Source organism: Pseudopipra pipra, chromosome 14, assembly GCF_036250125.1.
Source record: "Pseudopipra pipra isolate bDixPip1 chromosome 14, bDixPip1.hap1, whole genome shotgun sequence".
NCBI classification, from domain to species: Eukaryota; Metazoa; Chordata; class Aves; order Passeriformes; family Pipridae; genus Pseudopipra; species Pseudopipra pipra.
In genome coordinates this window covers 255,075-276,176 of record NC_087562.1, presented here as the reverse complement: position 1 = coordinate 276,176, position 21,102 = coordinate 255,075, and the positions used below count along the sequence as shown (strand labels likewise).

At 40.2% G+C, this 21,102-nt stretch overlaps 1 protein-coding gene across 18 annotated transcripts in view; it reads left to right on the top strand.

The window, feature by feature from the left end:
• The window catches only part of ESRP2 (epithelial splicing regulatory protein 2), a 131,001-nt gene that overhangs the window by 65,607 nt on the left and 44,292 nt on the right, over window positions 1–21,102 (top strand). For 15 of the 18 annotated variants that reach the window (XR_010434220.1, XR_010434219.1, XM_064670587.1 and 12 more), the window contains 12 exons: window positions 6,750–6,863; window positions 8,617–8,731; window positions 9,436–9,534; window positions 9,645–9,699; window positions 10,510–10,620; window positions 11,440–11,572; window positions 11,779–11,821; window positions 12,314–12,615; window positions 13,340–13,561; window positions 14,840–15,038; window positions 16,246–16,438; window positions 17,465–17,642. Coding sequence is in view for 16 of the 18 variants with exons in the window: in XM_064670587.1 (XP_064526657.1) it covers window positions 6,750–6,863; window positions 8,617–8,731; window positions 9,436–9,534; window positions 9,645–9,699; window positions 10,510–10,620; window positions 11,440–11,572; window positions 11,779–11,821; window positions 12,314–12,615; window positions 13,340–13,561; window positions 14,840–15,038; window positions 16,246–16,438; window positions 17,465–17,642 (1,764 nt within the window). In the remaining 2 variants the exon portion in view is untranslated. The remainder of the gene's footprint in view (window positions 1–6,749; window positions 6,864–8,616; window positions 8,732–9,435; window positions 9,535–9,644; window positions 9,700–10,509; window positions 10,621–11,439; window positions 11,573–11,778; window positions 11,822–12,313; window positions 12,616–13,339; window positions 13,562–14,839; window positions 15,039–16,245; window positions 16,439–17,464; window positions 17,643–21,102) is intronic. The other 3 variants (XM_064670580.1, XM_064670588.1, XM_064670579.1) reach the window with 2 other exon arrangements.

Sequence of the window (21,102 nt, the reverse complement as noted above, 5' to 3'; positions counted from 1 at the left end):
CACAAGGTCACCATGTATCCATTATCAGCCATGTGGAATAGCAGTTAACAGATGAACAAAGGCAAGGGCTTACTCTGGGATTCTCTGTTTAAAAAGTTACCCAGCACAATAAAGGGTTATCATACTTGTAAATACTGCTGAAATGCAGTCTGTGCACCTCCCAGTGGTATTGACATGCTTTAAATTCCTCCATTGCATGGATAAGGCTGATATTATCACCATGGGTGGAAGAGTGAAGGAGCAGAAAAGGCCCATGGAGTGTATTGTAAACAAATGTGAAACCCTCACGTGTGGGATCTGAGGCACCAAGTCCAAGGGAAAATATTTCTCTGGGTTGACATGTTGTGGTATGTTGTGTGTGTGCAAGCTTTGTACCTCAAAGCCATGGCTTGTTACTCTTGGGTTTTCTTGTGCTGCATTAGATCCTTTAAGTCTTCAGACAGACTTCAGGGTTGCTGGATGATGTTTTTCAGTGATGCTTCAATCTCTCCTATGTTTTGGTGGCAGACAAGTTCTGTTAATGAGATTTGGCTGCCTCTCAACTCTTGATCTCCACTTTCCCTCCCATCCCAGAAAATATGTCCTTCCCACCCCCCCCCTACCGTGGGTACACTCTGGTGGCACTGATAGTGGAGCTGCAGAGGAGGCAAAGCACAGTCCAAAGAGGTCAGTCCCACCAGAGCTGAGGGTGGAGCCACCTGTAGATGTGGTCCAGCCCAACCCTGAAAGCAAGGGCACTAGAGCAGGCTGGCAAGGACCATGTCCAGTGCTGAGCATCTTCAAGGATGGAGACTGCAGCTTCTCTCAGCAGCCTGTTTCAGTGTTCACCTGCTGGAGATTTCCTTCCAGGAACCACACCTGCAACTATATCATTGGTTTTGGGTATTCTTTGGCAATAAATTGTAAAGGACTTAGCATAAAATCAGGCTTTGAGGCAAGAACTGCAGTATGTTTGCCTGTTGAAGCAGAACCTGGAGTAGAAAATCTTCAGAGAGACCTTTTTGGAGGTTATCCATTATTTTCCACACTGCTCTTAGCTGAAAGAAGACAGATCATTGTGATATGCTCTGCTACAGGCAAAGAATGACTCATGCCAAAAGCCTAAAAGACAGTCTAAAGCTCTAATGGTATGAACTACAGTAATGTCTAATAAGTAATGATGATTTTTTTTTTTTTAATACAAGTAAGACTGGAAAACATCCGTGGTTATAACCAGTATGGCTTTAGTCACAGATTTGAGCAGAAGAGATGTAAGCAGTTCACATTTGTTTGCCTCAGATAAAACTTTTTTCATCTCAGTGGATTTTGCAGATCTGTGGAGTCTATTTTTGCTTTGTCTAGAGTGGTTTAGTTTTAGCAATATGAGGGTTTTTTAAGCTCAAGGGAATATATCAGTATGTATGGGCCTAGGTGAGCAGAGATAACTTTTCTTTTAAGTTATTCCTGAAAGTATTCCTTTTAATAATGACCAAAGATGTCACTTCTGAAAAAGTTGTGTGTGGGGTTTTTTGTTTGTTTTGGTTTCTTAGTGTTGTTAGGTTTACTTGTTTTGTTTTGTTTTGCAAAACATTGATCTAAAATGTTAAATTTGTTCAAATTCTCTTGACAGGCTTTATGCCAAATCAAGTATCATCTGTCTCATGTCTTCAGTTTTGGCTGGACCAGATGTGATTTGTTCTCCCATCTAAATCAAAAGATGGCATGGAAGTCAAAATGAGCACTTTTTGCTATGCTGATTGGCAGAAACTAGGCCATGGTGTAATCACCAATGGCAAACTCTGGCCAATTCAGTGACACTGATTTGGAACCAGACCCCCACACTGTGAGGACCATTCTTTGTGCAGAGACTTTTAACAAATCTAATAACTCATCTTTCTACTTGGGAATAGATTCACATGTAGCTTAAGCATGGATTACAGGCTAAGCTGTTTTCTGGATTTTTATATTGTGATTTAGCATGGCATTCCAGACCTGGTTAAATTGCAAATGCTTTTAATTCTGAAGCTCTGAGAATAATTCTGTGTCTTGCCTGGTGCTGTTAGCTGTGATGGGTCAGTAGGGCCAAAAGAAGCAAAACAGAGGAACAGAGGAAAGGATCACATTTGGAAGACTGACTAGGAGTTGCTGGAGGTCTGATGAGTAAGAAGCAGCCAAATTTTGTTATTTCTCAGGGGTGATTTAAAGAGAGAATCCCCTAGAGTACCTTGGTGTTTTAGAAATGGTGCCATGGGCAGCATGGATGCATTCTGTGTCTGAATTATCTCAGTATTTCATTACCCTGCCAGGCACAGATGCAGTGGCCTTTCTCAAGGATGAGAGCTATTTTTGGTTAAGGAAATGGGAATATCCAAATATCCAGAGGTTTATTTTAGTGTTTTGTGCATCATAACTATAGAAAGAGCTCAATGAAGAATCTTCTTATTTGTCTAAGATCCATAGCTTTGTTTGTATAGTTAAGGCAACACGAAGGGGGCTGTCATTTCAGTCCCTTGGGGTTCATTTGTAAAAAACACAGCAGCTTGTGCTGGCTTTCATCCAGCTTTGCTGCTGGCAGAACGTGTCTCTTCACTCTCTTTGTACTCTCAGCTGCACAACCAAAATCACGTTTAGCCAGTTTTTCAAACGGGTGCTCAAAGTCTGTCCTTCCCTCTCATCACCTTTTCTCTTAGAACTGTTTTGGGTTTCATGGAGGCAAATGTACAGAGCAGCTTGTTTGGTTCTTCCTCTTCTCTCTGTTCAGTTTTTAATCTTGGTATGGAATTATGGAACATATTCCTTTAAATATGGAATGACACATCAGAGCTTCCTACAGGACAGACTGATCTGGTGGAATAAGCACTAGAGGTGGAGGGTGATGCCAGTAGACTGTTCTTGCAGTTGAAATAAGGGCTAGTTGCAAGATGCAGGCAGTGGTAATTAACACTGTATAACTCTGCTAGGAGGAGATTAACAGGGCAGACAGGGTGTGGGAGCTTGGAGGAAGCCTTAAGGTGGGGCAGCTTTTCATGCTAAAGTGGGGGAGTGCTGTGGAGGGCAGGATGAAGGTGACTGACAGGAGGTAAATAGCTGAGATGGTTTTTATAAGGAGAGTGAAGGAGATGTGGATGGAACTTACCAAATGACAGAGTTGTGGACAGGTCGTTCAACATGTGAGACAGGAAAACATAATGTAAATCTGGCACTGGTCTCAACTTGTCCTCAGCTTGCTACATTTGGGCGTATGCCCGGTCATGGCTGGTTTTTGAAATGCTGCCTGAAACTTGTGGTGCAAGAAAGGAGGCTGAAAATGGCTTTTCGACAGGAACGCTGAATTGCTTAACTGCTGTGGCTTCTGTTGTGCTTAACAATGTGGCTTCATAAACACCCCTGCCCTGATTGCTTTAACACCTTCCACACATGTGATACGGTGGGTGTATCTATTGCCTAAAAGACTTGAAGGTCCAGCCTAGTCTGGAACAACCCGAGCTAGTCCACTGCTATGCTTTTTGTACTCAACCTTTGCAGAATTTGGTGACATCTCACATAGATGAAGGAGCTGCTTCAGGCTGGTCTCAAACATCTGTCATTCCTCTGGGGCAGTGCTGTGCTTCCTATTTTGCCCCATGTTCTTCTCCTGGGTGAATCTACCTGTTTGCACTGTTCCCTCATTCTCTCCTCAGTTAACCCCTGCCATAGTTAAGCTGTTTTGGATGGGAAGGACTGCTTATGTCTCCTGACTATTCTTCCTGCACTCTTTTTGCCCTCTTCTGCAGCAGCACACCCCCAAGTTTGAAAATGGCTGGGTTTGAAATAAAAGTTTCTAAATAAGCTCTCAGCAAGGCCTGCCAACATTGTGGAGGTTTATCAAAAGCACTTTTAAGCTGCTGGCATCTAGTAAGAACAGTAGAAAATTGTTTTGACATGTTGGTTGTCTCATTGGAAAGGAGTTTGCAGTATCAAATATTGTCCCTGAAGCTTAATAAATATACAGTGCAAATATTAGGGCTAAGTAAAAAATAAAAATTAATGCTACCTCTTGGGAGTTCTTTAAACCTGAGTATGCTTGGAATACTGGTCTTATCAGTGTCCTTATGCAATATTTTATTACTTTGGTGTCTTCTCACTCTGGGCTTCTGAAAGCAGCTGTGTTGTGTATCTGTCTTTTCAGCTGTAGGTTGTGTGGGAAACACCACATGGGAAAAAAAAAGAAATATTTCAGTGAGCAGTCCCGATTTATACTAACTTGACTTACACCATTTGACCTGAGCATTTCCTCCCTTGTCCAAGCATTTTTCTCTTATTGTTTTCTAACTTGATAAAGTTTTTTTGAACTACAGTTCTTATGTTTTGTTTGTACAGCAGGAGGCTGCACACAATTGTTGCTTCCTTCAAATTGTGTGGGTTGGATTTCTTCTTGTATCTGACCAAAATAGCTCTCTAACTGCACTTTTGTTATTGTCTCTTGAGCATCTTCAGAAGCACAGGGTATGAAGTTGAAGATTTGGGGAGTGTTTTATTATGTTTCATCGGGAAGATTCTGCTTCCTTTTGGGGAGAATCCACGTATGCCTTCTGGAAGCTGATTCCTATCCCCATTTCCAATCCCTTTTTACAAATATTTGCTCTTTACTGTGCCCAGAAGTTAAAACAGAAAGTGATAAGTTGCTGCATTCAGTGAGAAGGCAAATCTCCTCATGCATGTTATTGTGGAGAGAATATTTGTTGTTGGTCTGTGACTGTGGCAGTCCAGAGAACTGCATTTCTGAAGTGGTTCCTTTTGAGTCCACTGGGATTTTCTTCTTTTTCTGGTGTTTACACATCAGCTGAGGTATTTTGAGCACTCTCAGATCTCAGTTTTCTGACTTTAAATCATCCTTGAACAATGACTTGCTTTATAGCCTCAGGTTCTTCAAGACTTCAGCGTGTGGTAGGAATGCAAACCTGTACTAGCAATTAAGAGGAAACTGGCTTTCTGAATCTGCAAGGGCTTGGGTTGGTTGATTTTTTTTTTTTTTTTTTTTTTTGAATGTGTGTATGATGTGTTTGTTCTTTCTGTGTGTTTTGGTAGTGTGCAAAGAATTGCACTGTAAAGGGTTTTTTTAGGGGGGAGATATTTCTCTCTTCTTATAGTTTCAGATATGTTCTCTGCTATTAAATAACTTCATTTTATGTGCCTCTCCTTACCCAGCTCTGCTCTTGGTTTTCTCTTTTGATGTGTAATACCCACTTCTACAGGATTTCTGAGCTCAGAATGGTAGTGGAACGCTGGTGAGATGCCCCAGCCTGGAAAATGGCCTGGATTGCATTGGAGCAGTTATTTGGAAATAAAGCCTGGGTAATCATATCTCTGCTCCTTCTAAATCACGTTGAAGACACGCTCTGTCCCTGGCAGAGCCCTTCCCTCTGGGCCACACAGGCTGCAGCGTTTGTTCCCTCTGGATTGTGGAGCTCTGGGATCATTGGGATCATTTGTGTTTGTTCCCTCTGGATTGTGGAGCTGTGGGATCATTGGGATCATTTGTGTTTGTTCCCTCTGGATTGTGGAGCTGTGGGATCATTGGGATCATTTGTGTTTGTTCCCTCTGGATTGTGGAGCTGTGGGATCATTGGGATCATTTGTGTTTGTTCCCTCTGGATTGTGGAGCTGTGGGATCATTAGGACATGGGCTTTCTGAGCAGAGACTGGAATGATGGAAAGCATCACATGTGTTGATGATAAAACAATACTGCTCTCTTTTCTCCCCATACACAGGTTAAAGGACAACACAAAGATATTGTCTGAGTTGCAAGTCAACTTGTAATTTGCTTTTGGCTGTTTTGGAGTTGTAAGCTGTTGCTGAAAGCACTGGGTGGCTGCTGCATCGTGATGATAATTATTGCTTTGTTTGTGAGGTGGTGCTTTCCTCGGAGGGAGTAGCATCAAGAGGGAAGCTTAGAATAATTATATTTGTCCCCTTGAAAGTTAGTTAACAAGCTACTGTTTACTGATATGATGTAGGTACTATAATATGGTAGTTGGCTGTTATGAGCAAGGAATTTTAACAGTGGTATGGAGTAAAAAAAGGTTGGAAACTTATGTAAGGACGGAAACTAACATTGAACAAGATCATTCCTCTTGAGAAGTAACCTGCTGGGGATTATCCATCCTACAGGTAGGGAATAATTTTGTTTTATCTAGTGTTCATAGCTCTGTATCTCCATATATATATACCAAGAACTTTAACTGGCTTGGATCTGACTTCATTATAATTTCACTTTTGAAGGTATTAGACCATGATCTGTTGGCTATTCCTAGCATATTACTTTTGAAACATTAGTAAATCCTGATGGGTAGCTTTTTTCTTTTTGAAGTTAAAAAAATAAATTATTAAGGCAATAACCAAAGTCAAAGGTGCCAAAACTGAAGAAAAGGTATTGCAAAATCAGTATTGGGATTAATCTTGAAAATTCTTTCAAATATTTAATAACTTCTATTATAGTTTAGGCTTTGTACGTTACCAATATAATACCATGACCTTATCTTCCTGTTTGGTCTTTTTACTATACTCTGGGTGTTCTTATTTTCTATTGCACAAAAGCATACCATTTATTGCTTACTTTTATCAGGAGCCCATGTCTGTTCTCCATCATGTCTTTTTTAAAAACTTCTGCAAAGTGCTGAATTACTTTATCCTTAAAAAAAAGTAAAGGTGCTGGAATAATGGTAAGTGCTTGTTTCATGAAATTATGTCTCTCAGTCAATACAATGAAATTTATCATTTTGTTTTTCAGTTTAGTCAGCTGGTATCCAGTGATTTGAAAGTACTTGGAAGGAACTCTTACACACTCTGCAGTGATGGCCAGTTACTCATTCGACAAGTCCTCCACCCAGAAACATCCAAAAAGGTATGAGATCAGAACTGATGCAAAAAAGCAGCACTGTGTTTTAAGGACATCAAAGAAAATAGCTTGTGTGAGTTTGAGGGGAGCCACTCAATTCAACCTTGTGAACTATAGTGTTTTAAGACTATCTAAGATGGTTCCTTCCCAGTCTCAAGGGAGTAGCAAAGTAGTTATTCTTGGCACTTGCTCTTGAAAGTCAGTTACAGTACCTGGACTCCCAGATGAGCATAATGAAGAGGAAAATTAGGAATGACAGGATAGAGACAATGACAGTACAGGTGCTTTAAATTCTGTGTCTCAAGGAGCAGAAACAAAGGTCCTGATCTGATCTCAGCAGAAGTGATGGAGAATTATTGCTTTGCTTAGGCTTGTGTAAAGCCCAGGTTGTGTGCAGGGCCATGGCTTTCTCCCAAGCTCTGAAATCAGTGGGAGCCCTGTGGCAGTGCCCCTTGCAGGGGCAGCATGCAGGCAGTCCTTGCCCTGGAGAATGGCAGGGGTTCTCCAGCAGCATTTATTCAGCAGGAGGCAGAGCTGCAGCTCTTGCCTTTGTGTAAGGTGGTGGGTCTTGAGTTTGCCTGCTTGCCAGCCTGCAGGAACCCCACAGGAACCCCACAGGGATGAGAGCTGCTGACATGGAAGGAGTTTACCAGTTGTAGGGTTTTCTTCTCTCTATAAGAGTATTGGCTCATGCCGAGTTTCTACAAGTATTAGTTTGGTGTTTGTGTTGTATTAAAACTTAACACTGACTTTTTATGAAAAGCACATGTTTCTGTAGGGATGAGGTAAGTAAGGAAACAGGAATTATATTTGTCATTCAAACACACTGGTATTTTTTTTGTGGGGGTAATTCTTTGTACTTCCTCTTGAAACAAATGCACTAAACTAAAACAAACTGTGATGTTGTGGAAGAAATAATTCTCCACACCAGATCAAGGAATGCATCTGGTGTGGACAAATGATGTCAATCTGGTATCAAATGTTGAGTCTCTTAGTCCTGCATTTCTTTCTCTTCATTCTTTTTTTTTCCTCCTCCTTCAGTACTTTTTCATTTGCAAGTTTTTCTCTCTGCACATTGTTAGTAAGCCTCAGACCTTAGCTCTTGCTATTCCTACTATTCTAAAAAGCATTACCTTGTGACTTTCCTTAATTCATTATTTACAACTGCTTTATTTGGTAAAGCAGTTGGAGAGTGAGGGAGAAAGTGGAGAATTAGACCAAGTTATTTTTTTCATTCTTTGAGAAAATAAGCTAATGCCTGAGTAAAAGGCTACTTAAACATTTGTTTAATAGTGTTATATAATTAAAGTTCTTACCCAATACACAACAGCGATGAATAAATAACTTGAAGTTGCTGAAATATAATTTGTGTACTGTAAAAATAGTTATTTTAACTTTGTCATCATGTTTGGGTACAATTCTGCTTCTCAGTGTAGCTGCAAAAGAGAAAATAGTGTCCTAAATGGGAATATTAAACAGCAAAACCTAGATATTTTAAAATATTTTTTCCAGCCATCTTCTCCAGCTGTTTTGCACAGGTCTGCCTCCCAGAAGCTATTTGTATTTGCTCATCTAGAGATCCAGTTCTGTACAGCTGTGGTTTTTGAACTGTGTTCCAAAGGAACCAAACTGCTCAAACACAGACAAGCTGGTGACATGCAACTGTATGATTTTTGGGACTGCCTCATTCAGTCTGGAAATATTAATGGAAATGTAAAGGAGAAGTGTGTACAAAACAACCCTTTTGCCTTCTTTGCAGAACCTGCTGCTGTCAGACTGCTTCTATTCCTTCTACGACCTGCGCAAAGAGTTCCGCTCTTGCTACCCCAGTTCAGCCGCCGGCAAAGATCAGACCATCAAGACCATGGCAGAATGTATCCTTTGGCTGCAGCTTTTAGCTCAGAATCAATTATGCTTCCTCAAATGTTATGCCTGTGATAATGACAGGTTTTATTCTTCTAAACTAAGATATGAGGTTTAAAAACTCACAGGTAAAGTGAAAGGAATGTGAAAGCAGCATGTGTTGGGGGATCTCTACTTGTAATTTTTTTCCTCCAGTTTGAGTCTAACACTGATTTCTAAACCATATTTAGTAACTTGTATTGATACTAGATCTTAAAGCAAAAGCTGAGCTGTCAGTGGCCTTTTCAGCACCAGATGACCTACAAGTTTCTACTGTTTGCGTGTAATAGTAGTTCTTTTGCATGATCTCGACTGAACTGAGTTTAAAACAAAACCAAAACCCAAACAGTACTCTACATCTAAATTCAAATGAGGAGCATTCCTGTGGGCCACCTGAATGTGATTGAAGTTATTATGTTTTAAGTGATGGGAACTTATTCAGCTATTTTTTTTTTAAACTGTAAACACTGAAATTATGTAAGCTCTTAATAGTTTTCAGACTGTTGACCATTAAAGTGAATATTAACCAGTTTATGAGCAGAATAACATGTCTAATGTTCACATGTCCCTGCTAAGACAAGTAAATTTGATTACCAGTTCTGTGTTAATATCAGGAAAGCCTTATAACTTGTTTCCAGTTGTACAAGTCTGTTATTTTCTATAATCACCTGTTTAGATCTAGGCTTGGGGACAGATGAAGCAGAGGAGGACTTTGGCGTGTGGCAAGTGAAAACCATGGTGGCCATCATTTTCAGCATGCTCTCTGAAGGTGGTAGTAAGTAAACTATTTATAAGGAAAGAAATCTTTCTTTTCTGAAAGAATTGGGAGTGTCATTCTTAAGTAATCTCTGACTCTGGTTATATATAAACTTTGTTTTGTTGCAGATCACGTATTTACTGAGCCTGAAACTGTGAAACACAAGTATGAAACAGGCCCTTGGTAAGTGTCACAGTTGTTTACAAGCAAAGATGGGTCTTGTCTGTAGTAAGGAAGGCTTGTGAATATTTCCCTCTGTGAAAGCAGATTGGCTCCTGAGAACAGTAACAAGGTACTCAGCAGTCTGGTGTGGACAGACTGGAGCTGGCACGCTGGATGCTGTACTTTAGCCTCTTTAAAGTCACTGCAAGTTAAATGCTCTTTGTTCTCTTGCTGCTGGTTTGCATGGCAGTGAGGCTGGCTTATCTTACCAGTGGTGAGGAAATATTTGTGAACTTTCCCTGAGTCAACAGGGTAATGGCCAGTGCACCCTGTAGGCAACTGAGCTGTGTGCTGCTCCTGAAAGAGTCTTATATGCTGTGCTGTGTGCTGGGTTTAGGGAGAGAAGAAACAGGATGTTCTTTATTTTCAAATATATTGCAGTGACTGGAGAATGAAGCATTTTAGGCATAAGTAACTTGTGCTGGCATTTAGGACTGCCCTGTATTCATCTATCTTGGATTGTTAGATTTTTAAAAAAAAATTAATCCAGTTCCTTATTACTTTACTTTAAGCCAGTTTTCCTATCTTTTTTTCATTTAAGGAACTGCAATGTGGTGACAAGATAGTGCATCTCTTCAGTGTTGTGTATATATAAAAGAATAATCCCAGCCATCTTTCCTTTCTTTATTGAAATGAAAAATAGAAATAGAAAAGTCTCAACAGGAAATATACTCCCAATTTACAGTTAAATCTGTTGCAATCCAAAATTTGGTAAGATCATGGAAAACCTAGATTCAAGCTTACTTTGGCTTCTTTTTTTTTCTTGTGTAGTAGTAAATCTGAAACTGTGGACAGTGAGACAGTAATACGTGCCAGAGGTTTGCCATGGCAGTCTTCAGACCAAGATATTGCTCGATTCTTCAAAGGTCTCAATATTGCCAAGTAAGATAATAAGAATTTGCCTTGCTTTGTCTCTTTGTCTTTAATAGCAAGTTCCTTCAATATTTGTTTGACACATCCCCCACACTTCCCACTAGAGTCCTCACTTCCACTTGTCTTTCCCATTTGGCCCCTTCCTGTCCTGTGGTCATGATAAATGAACAGGTTTACCAGCCTTAAGTGTGTGAGAAAGAGTTTCGAGAGACTTATCAATTGAAAACCAACATTTATTGCTGGGATCTAAAGGGAGAAACTCCTATTGCATTAATCAAAGCAGAGTCCAGGTACAACAGAAACTTTAATTTTGTGCCAGCTCTTCAGTGTTTTGCTATACCTCCTAAACAGGCCAGATTCACAAACCTCCCTGTTTGGAAGTTTTCATATGACTCGTGTGTACACCTCTGTATAGATGTATGTCTGTATACATATATATAGAGAGAGAGAAAGTAAGTTTAGTTTAGCATATCTGTCACTTTGTATTCTGGATTCTCAACACTGAGAAAATACAGTTCTTTAGAGTTCTGAGGAAATCAAAATCTGCATCTCTGAGGTGATAGGAAGGGCTTGCAAACTTACATTTTCATGGAAGCTGAGAAAGTGGTGCAACCTGAGATCCATGATCTCGGTGGAGTAGATTTTAAAGTATAATCGTGTTACATCAAAAATGAAATTAAGTTGTGGATAGTAGCAATTTCTTTTTCAATCTCTAACCTTCACGTTAAAGCCTGATTTCTTTACTATTCTTACACAATTATTTGTATTAGTGTATTATCTGTATTAAAGAGTCAAACTAAGTTCATTTTTGTTGGTTTTGCCTTCCAGAGGTGGTGTGGCTCTTTGTCTGAATTCCCAAGGAAGAAGAAATGGGGAGGCCTTAGTTCGGTTTGTAAATTCTGAACAGAGAGACCTTGCACTGGAAAGGCATAAGCATCACATGGGCAGCAGATACATTGAGGTAAAAAGCTGTGACTTGAAATAAATCTTTGGAGGGCAACGTGAATATTTTAGGCCATGGTTTTAAATAAGAGCAAACTGCCCTTCTGTTTTGCTCAAAGTACCAAAATACCATTCTCTGGCTTGTGAAAGAGTTTGTGTGTTGTTTAGAGTTGAATGTTGTGATTTTCATGTAGGGTTTTTTTGTTCTTTCTTCTTCTCTTTAAGGTTTACAAAGCAACTGGAGAGGAATTCTTAAAAATTGCAGGAGGTAAGTGATGCTGGAGTTCAGTGCCATTACTGAAGTCCATAGGAATATTGTTCTAGTTCTGATATTTTTTTCTTGACTGAGGATGCAAATGGATAATGAAGTAGCTTTTCCTGGTTTGCCTTACAAGAATACTTGACCCTGTCAAGTTGTGTTTTGACGTGGTTGAAAGTGAGCTGTCAGCATTTGGGCTGTGATGTTCACGGGCAGGTCTTGCTGTCTGGGAGGAAGATGAGCTCTTGCAGTGGAGGCACCTGTGTGGATTTGTATAAGTTCACACTGATCTCATCTTTGTTCCAATTTCATTAAAACATAAAACACTTTCAGGGTCAGAGATTTTCACTTCAGAATAGATTGCTGAGAGTTAGTAGTGCCTCAGGTCTTCTGTGGGTTTGTTGTTCTCTGCTCCCCTCCTGTATTTTTCCTTCCTGCTTTGCCACTGCTCTGTCTTACAGAAGTGACCAGCATGACCATGTGCTGCTCTCTGTCCACCAGGCACCTCCAATGAAGTGGCCCAGTTCTTATCCAAGGAGAACCAAGTTATCATCCGGATGAGAGGCCTTCCATTCACTGCTACGCAGGAGGATGTCCTGGGCTTCCTGGGGCCCGAGTGCCCGGTCACAGGAGGGAAAGAGGGACTTCTCTTTGTCAAGTACCCAGATGGCAGGCCCACAGGAGATGCATTTGTGTTATTTTCCTGCGAAGAATATGCACAAAGTGCGCTTAAAAAGCACAAAGAAATACTTGGAAAACGTTACATAGAACTCTTCAGGAGCACAGCAGCAGAAGTCCAACAGGTTGTAACTATTGGCTGTGAGACTCAAAACTAAGAAGAATCCCTTTTGACAAAACTAAAGCTGTAGCCTCTTTTTTGGTACCTCTTTCAGTAGAGTGTGTTTATTTGTGATGATCATCACTGAAAATGTTTTTCAGCAGTAAGCCCTAACACATCATATTTTCACTTTGTCATTTGGGAACGAGTCAACAGGACATGCTGAGATCAAAGTCTCTTACAGTTCTTATTTATTTGTTTGTTTTCTTCAGAAGCTCTGTACTTGGAGATGAGCACTCAGGTTAAAAAAGCAAGCACTCTCACTTAACCAGTCAGGTTTTATGAATAAATTAGAGCTTGTATTTTTACTTATTGGTTATTTCAGGTCTCAGTTCTTTTAAAATGACTTGTTTTAATTAACCCTAACTTAACTAAGAACTGTATGTGACAATACTGATTTATTAGCACAAATGTGGTTTCAGATATTATAAAATCAACTGTAATTGGCTTTTAGCCTTTTTTATATTGAGATTAGAAAAGTCTGTTATTAGAGTCTAGCAAATTGAATTTGTTAGCCTTTCCCTCTCCCTTTCTGAGTTTGAAGCTTTCAAATGCCCAACAGGAAAGTAACAGCAGTAATTTGGTTTAAGAAGGGTTTTTTTCCATGCTGTTGGAAAAAGTGCTGTGAGAATTGGTCTGTGCTCAGGCAGATGATGTGTAAATCTGTCGCTGTGCTTTTTCCCCAACAGGTACTTAATCGATATATGTCAACACCTCTCATCCCAACTCTGCCAACTCCCATCATCCCAGTCATCCCCCCCCCCTACACCATTGCCACGGGCAGTGTCCGGGACTGCGTCCGGCTCCGAGGGCTCCCTTACACCGCGGGCATCGACGACATCCTGGAATTCATGGCAGACGCCACCGGGGACATCAAGCCCCACGGAGTTCACATGGTCCTTAACCAACAGGTGCCAGCACTGTGCCTGGGAGGGTGGACTTGCCAGTGTCTGCACGGAGCTGCAAGTCAGGGCAGCTCAGCTGATCCTGGCTGTGCTGCAGTCTTTAACTTTGGGAAAATACAATGTTCTCTTTGTCTCTTTTCCTCATTTCTCTTCCCCTTTTACATACAGACTTGCTTTTCTTTCTCTGTATGTGTGTATGCATCAGTCTGGGGAGGATGAAGCCTGTTCTTATAATAATAATGTTCTTCAACCTTGTTGAAATGGTTCTTATGTTTCAGTGAGGTGCTGGAGATATACAAGAGAGAAATGTCTCTTATTAGATGGCATAGCTGCTCTGTCAGCCTCGGGGTTCCTGCTGTGTTGTTTGAGTGGTATTTGTGTCAAAATTAGGTTTTCCTAACTTATAATTTGACTAGAGATTTCTCAGGCTTTAAAGTAAGTTGCTAATTAAAAATTGTGTTTTGAGTATATTTTAATGACATGATCATAGGGATATATTTTCCCTGTTGCCTTGTGTTAAAAATAAACTCTCAGCCACAGAAATACTGAGGTATTAAAGAAAACAAATGAAACAGGTTGACTATACTTGTTTTGATTTTTTTTTTTTTTTTTTTTTTTTTTTTTGGTTAAGGAAATTTTTAGTATTTTATGTATACAACTATGTCTGTCAGATTGCAGAAAATCAGACCTGGAAATCAATTTCTGATGTAGCTATGGACTTTACTGAAGGATCTGGAGCTGTTGTTCCTAAAAAGTAGTTGCAGGGAAGGCAAAGCCAGACTCTTCCTAGAGCTTCACAGCAAAAGAATAAGGGATAGTGTTTATAAATTGCATCAAGAAAAATCCCATTTAGGTGAAAAGGAAAAAACAAAATCACAATGAGAAATTAGCTAAGCACTCAAACAGGTTCCCAGAGATGGTGTGGAATCTCCACCCTTGGAGATCCTCAGATATCAAGTGGAGAAGGCAATGAGTAGCCTGATATAACTTGAAGGTTTGTCATGCTTTGAGCAGCCTTTGGATTAGAGCCCTCCAAACTTTTCTTTCCATGCTTCATGATTCTCTGTTTTTTTCTGCAGAAGAGTGAAGCATTGTGTTAACTGGGAACTGCTTGCATGTGTCTTGATTTTTCTGCTCCCATAAATAATTGTTGGGTCAATAGTCATTAGTGCCAGAGGAGGAAGAGCAATACAGACTTTCAGTAGATGTTTGATCTTGCATTTCTTGTGATCTGGGTGATTTAACAACAGACTGACTGACAATTATTTCCCCGCCTCCCCCTAGGGACGACCATCAGGTGACGCTTTTATCCAAATGAAATCTGCTGACAAAGCCTTTATGGTGGCTCAAAAATGTCACAAAAAAATGATGAAGGACCGTTATGTGGAAGTATTCCAGTGTTCAGGAGAGGAGATGAACTTTGTTTTAATGGGTGGCACTTTAAATCGTAGTGGCTTATCCCCACCGCCATGTAAGTTACCATGTAAGTCTCCAGTTCTTCTGCTCTCTGCTGCTAAAGGCTGACATGTGGTAGGTGCTGAAGCTTGTGGCCTTTCACCTTTTGACTCGGGTTTTGCCATGATCAATATACATGCTGAGATTGGAATTGTTCCCTTTGGGCAATAATGGGACTGATCAGAGGGGTTTTTATTGTATTTTCGGTGATGAGTAGAGGGCAGCAAGGCCTTTGCAGTGAAATTGTTGCACACTTTGCTTTTGATGGGTTTACTGTTCTTCTGAGCTCTGCAGTAGACTTGCCTGTAGTGAAACCTACTTGCAATTAGGGGATTTTTAAAATAGGGAAAAGTTCTATATTCTAGCTGCCGATGAGTGCTCTTGCTATCTTGCCTTAGAGCATTGAGAAGGTACTCTTTGGGCTTATTTTTGAAGGAAAACACCCATTGGGTTGATATACTAACAGACTACAGAGTGATGAAGTTAGACGGATTTTAATTCTTTTATTTTAAAATTACAGTGAACATTATTGAGGAACTAAAATGGACCTTTACTGTACTGTTCTAATTAGTGTCACTACCAAATCACAAAGCAGATACTGACGTGTATTTGCAAAAGAGTAAAAAGCTGCCAAATATAGTATATAAAAACAATCTGACTGCACACCAAGCTAAGCTTAATATTCCTATACAAATTAGGTAATTGTTCATCAAAATGCATCAGACTAGTGATCTACTGGGTTATTCTCTTTTCCATTTGATATATCCTAAAAATACTTTTTGAAGCCACAGGAAGCTTATACATGAAGAAGACTCATGGTCAGCAGTTATGGATGCCCATGTGTAGCTCCTATTTTGATACTTTCGTCCCACAGAGTACAACTTCTGTTAGAAAAAATGAGGGTGTGTTGGTGTGCACGCCTGCTTTCTCTATGCACATGGCTTTATGCTTTCTTCGAATAACTCTCAAGTTCCCTACTTTCCATTTACATGTGGACAAGGCCTCTCAGCTCTAGCAGTTGTGAACTTTCAGGAATTACTCATTCCAAATGTTCCAGTTGTCATTCATGGTGACACAGCAAGGGTCTCCAGGGGAGAGGTTAGAGATAAGTCTTTGCTCAGGTGTTTATTGTGCCCAGATGGTTTCAATCAATTTTAATCACATTGCTGTAGGAAAGGAATTACACATCCTAGAGACCTCCATTCTGATTGCTTTTTGCTGCTGTTTGGTTTTAGGTCTCTCTCCACCAGCTTATGCTGCTTTCCAGACAGCAGCTGTGATTCCAGCAGAGGCAGCACTGTACCAGCCACAAGCCCTCTTGCCAACCACCAGGACTCCCCAGGCCTCTGCAGCTGCTCCTCCAGCTGTCACCTACTACCCAGCTCAGGCTGCTCAGCTTTATATGAATTACACAGCTTACTATCCCAGGTAACCCCAAGATTTAACTGCTTCTCTTGACCTTTCATCTCAGTGCAGCAGGCAACTGGGTGGTCACTTGTGAACAGCCCTTAAATTTGTACTTCTGGGGTAGGTGGTCCTGGGAACTCGATGTTTGGTAGCAGAGGCAGTAACCATTTTAACTGATTCTCTGTGGCCTCGCAGTGAAGTTCGTCTCTTCTGTAGGTTCTGTTGGAATCTCATGATAATGTTGGTCTAATATTTAACAGAGTTTTTTTGGCACTGGGGCAATGTCAGCAAGGCAGTTCTATTTCTTGGCCAGGAGAGAAGCTGTGTCAATAAATGCCTCTACACACTCATCTCTTTGTTCTTTTACTTACAACGCTGTTTCCATACTGAAGGGCTCATCATAGGTGTGTACTAGTTTTGATTTTGTGTATCACTGAGACCAAAGAACGCTTTTACATGTGAAAGCAAAGCAGATATCCACCTTTTCCCTTCCCAGAGGTGATATCAGCATGAGTCACTACAGTCTGGAGCTTGGGTCCATGGGGAAATAGCTTGTTCATTGGTAGTTCCTAGGCTTGTGACACTTGGTAGCTTGAGTATGTGCTAACTTGCTGGATGGGTCCTGCCCAGAGCTGGAGATGCTAACTCATGGCTATTTTGTGGCTCAGAAATGCCAGATTTGGGCATTTGCCTGCTTTTCATATTATGACACACCCCTCTCCTTTTTTCTTTAGGAAATTATTAACTATTTTAAATCTTCTGCAGCTATTTTTTGTTCTCCCCTGTGAAATAACAAGTGCCACTCCTTATGTCTTTAACTACAAATGTTAGCTATTTTCCTTTCCCTCCTTTCTCTAAAAATAGATTATCAGATGCTGCAGAGAAATTAGGAAAGTCCACAGAGCAATCCACATCAGGGCTGTTTGATTTTCTGTGGTATTGGGCTTTACTTTCAGACTTATATTTTCAGATTCATCTTTGCCTATTCCAAGAACTAGAACTGGCTACTGGTTTTCATACCAATTTTGCTCCCTCTTTCTCTTTCAGTCCTCCAGTGTCTCCTACCACAGTGGGGTACATTGCAGCTCCCCCAGGAGCTGTAGCTGCTGCTGCCACTGCCACCCACACTCCGATCCTGCCCCAGCCTGGAGCGCTGGTCCGGATGCAGGGCTTGCCATACAACACAGGAATGAAGGAGATACTCAGCTTCTTCCAGGGCTACCAGGTTAGTTTGCAGTTCCTGTGCTTGCCATTGTATTTGGACCTTGGAGTCTTGATGGGTGGAGATCAGATGGAGCTGAGTGAGTGCTTTTGGAATCTGCCAAACGAGTGTGCAGGCTCCATATTTAACTGCCAGACCAAAGTGTAGCACACAGTTTGCCTTATTTCTTATATATTAAACATATCCTAATTAGAAAGCAGTGATTTAGTGTCTAGGTTTAGGGTTTGAGTTTGAAGAGCAAGAAAGTGCAGAGCCCTGTTGTGAGTGGGGCTGGAAGGGGCTGTCAGAGGAAGGGGAGCTGCCAAAAGCTTTCAGTCCTGACCACTTTTTGGTAGGAGCCTTAGGTAGGCCCAATGTTTGTCCTTCAAGACTTAAGTGTTAAAGTCTGCTGAGAGCAAATTTCTAGTACAGAGGGCTCTGAGCTGGCTGTGGTGACTTGCTTGCAAGAGAAAGACAGATGCCTCTGTCAGACACTCTTTCAAGTACTGACTGTTTTGGTCACAGGCAGGAATATTTTCCATTAAAATTGCATTACATTGCAAACGAAAGGAAAACTGTATTCTCCAAACTGTTTATCCTGATAGCAAATATTCTACATGCTATGGATAATTTCAGTCAGTATGTATTGATTGACTGCTCTCAGTGAGCAAACGTATAGAAACTTGTCTTCTTGATAAATTAAAAAAAGAAGCACCAAGTACAAACATTTTTTCCAGTAGCACTTATTTGAATTGATGGAATGGGTCCTTTCATGTCTTCTGCCCTTTGTCTCAGAGGATATTGTATCTATAATCATGTTTTGTCATCACAAGTTTATTAAGAAGAAAGATAATTGAATATGGTATATTCCAGTCCATATTTAACTTCTGTGGATAATAACAGCACTTACACAACTGCCAGCTCTGCCCTTCTGGGTACTAGTCAGAAGCCCTGACATGAAATCCTCTTGGTGGGTCTCAAACCACTGCCAGTGATTTGTGTGAAAAGGTTTTGCATGTTTTTCCTTCAGCATTCTGTGAGGTGGATAACAGTGATAGTGCTAAAGCGTAGGATGCAGGTGGATTCTTTTTAACTGTAGCAGCAGTTAATATGAAACACTCAGGCATGGTATGTTTTCTTTTTTTATTTCTTTTTTTACCTTAAGATTCTTAAAGAACAATGAGCTTTAATTTGTAGAGCCAGCTATCTGCTGTGTAAGTGAATGTACACTGAGAACAGATGCTTAAATGTGTATGTTCCAAGTTTTCAGTACTTGGAAGATGCAGTGCTCTACCTATTGTGTCTTTTTCAAATGTTACATTTGTTTAAAACAGTTTTACATACTCAGTTTCTCAGTGGAAAAATTTGAAGATTAGCACATAAGAAGTGTGATAAATTTTGACAAAGATTAAAAAGAAACTAAATTTGTTGTGGTTTAAGGGCTTTTTCTTCAACAGAAAAGAGTTCAAACCAAATTCAATTATTTGTGGCTTTCATGATTTCCACACAAACAGTAATAATAATTCATCTTGCTGTTTAGGCACTGATATTTTGCCTTGCAGTTTTTTTCAGCTGACTGGGGTTTTTGGTGGGTAGATGGTAGATGTATTATAACCTTAAGTGGGGAAGCCTATTTTCAAAACTGAAATTCAGCTAGAAGTAAGCAAGTGCACCTTTGAAAAATGTGGCCTGAACCCGTCTGTGCATGGAACAGGTCAGTGACCACCTTTAGTAGCTCTATTTCCCACTAAATCTTTAGTTTAGTGAATCTGGACTTTGTGTCTGGTGCTGTTTGCCCTTTTCCTTCTTTCTGCATTTGGAGAGCAGTTCATGGTGTTTGTATTGCATAGTTAAAGGATTAGATGGATAGAAATTTTGCCACAAGGTGAAAACTATGTTCTGCTGCTGCAACCTCCTGTCATCATCAGTTACTGTTATTAAATTGGTCACCTCTTCAGATTCTCTAGAAGATGTTGTCCAAATGAGATCGGGTTCAAAATCTTATAAAGAAGCCAAGGAATTCTTTTGAATTGTTCTTGGAACCCTGTGTGTGGTAATGCTGGTTTTATACTCTCTGATTCCTTTAGGGGAAAAAGAGGTGGTGACTTACTGTAATGGGACAAAATTATATCTCTGGAGCAATAACTAATCTTTTTTTTTTTCTTTTTTCCTCCCCTTTCCTCACATTATTTTTTCATTTTCTGCTGCTGCCCAAGGATTTATTACATCATTCTTCTGCTTGTTCATAAAGTGAGCCCCTAATAATCATCAGTGGTTTGGTGTGGTTTTAATCTCTGTAGAGCTAATTGATGTTGGTGTTCAATGGGCTTCAGTGTTGGTGCTCTGGGAATCAGATCGGAGATGCTGAGACTGAAGGGTGATTTTTGTCTTTTTATGTCCTTTTCTGAAAGGAACAGGGTTTCAGTTTTAGTTCTTGCTTTATTCTCTTCTGGTTTTTTCCTTCAGTCTTCATGGGCTCTATATATTGCATGTGTGCACATGTTGCTACTTAAGTGAAAGCACCTTTCATACCAGACCTGCCTCTTCAGAGATAGACTTTGCTTATCATGGGCTTCGACAAGCTGGTCTCAACATCAGTACATGCTTCTAATAACAAATAATGTAAAAGTCTGCAGATCAGCATTTTAATTTTAGTTTAATTTTATCAACATTAGCCTCTTGCTTAGTGTTTCAGCAGCTTGATTTGTTCTCATGGTTCTACTTTCTTGTTTTTATTGTTGAAAATTCCTTCTGTTTATTGTAACTTGAATTAAACAATCAAAAAACTTGTGAAAAATTTTAGTAGTAAATCTCGGAGATGGTAGTTTTCCCCATTACCTTTCTGTATATAATTGTAGTGTACTGTAATCTTCAAAACAGCTAATGTTAGTACTCTCTGATTCAGTAATACAACAAAAAAAACAACAAACCTCAAAATAACCAAAACAACAAAATCAGAGACTTCACTATGCAATTCATAGGACAGTGGGGTGATAGTAGTTGCTTTGACAAGTGCTAAAACACCTGCTAGAAGTGGTGCAAAAATATTAATTACATGCAACAAGACTCCTCAGTGTTCCTTTAGGTCATTGCTCTGTACAGCTGTAGAAGCAGTGAGAAAACTCAAGTAAATAATGAAGGAACAGGGCTGGTAGTGGTCATGGATTTATGTGAGGTTGGTGTGTATCAGAACAAACTTTTTCACCTAAATATCTTTATTTTTTTCACATTTAGTGGCTAAATTCTCTATGGATTTTACTACTTAGCCACTGAACGAATCAATGAGAAATCTTTCTAGTCTCCAAATACTGACTCTTTTGTTTGTTTTTCTATGAGAATGCAAATACTGACCCAGTTGGTATCGTGACAAGAACCGTTGGGTTAATGAATAAGCAGAGGCAATTTAACTGTGCCCCTGTCTTAGCTGCCCAAAGCTGTTCCCAGCTGTTGCCTTGGCTAGGATTCAGCATGCATTTTGGAGGAC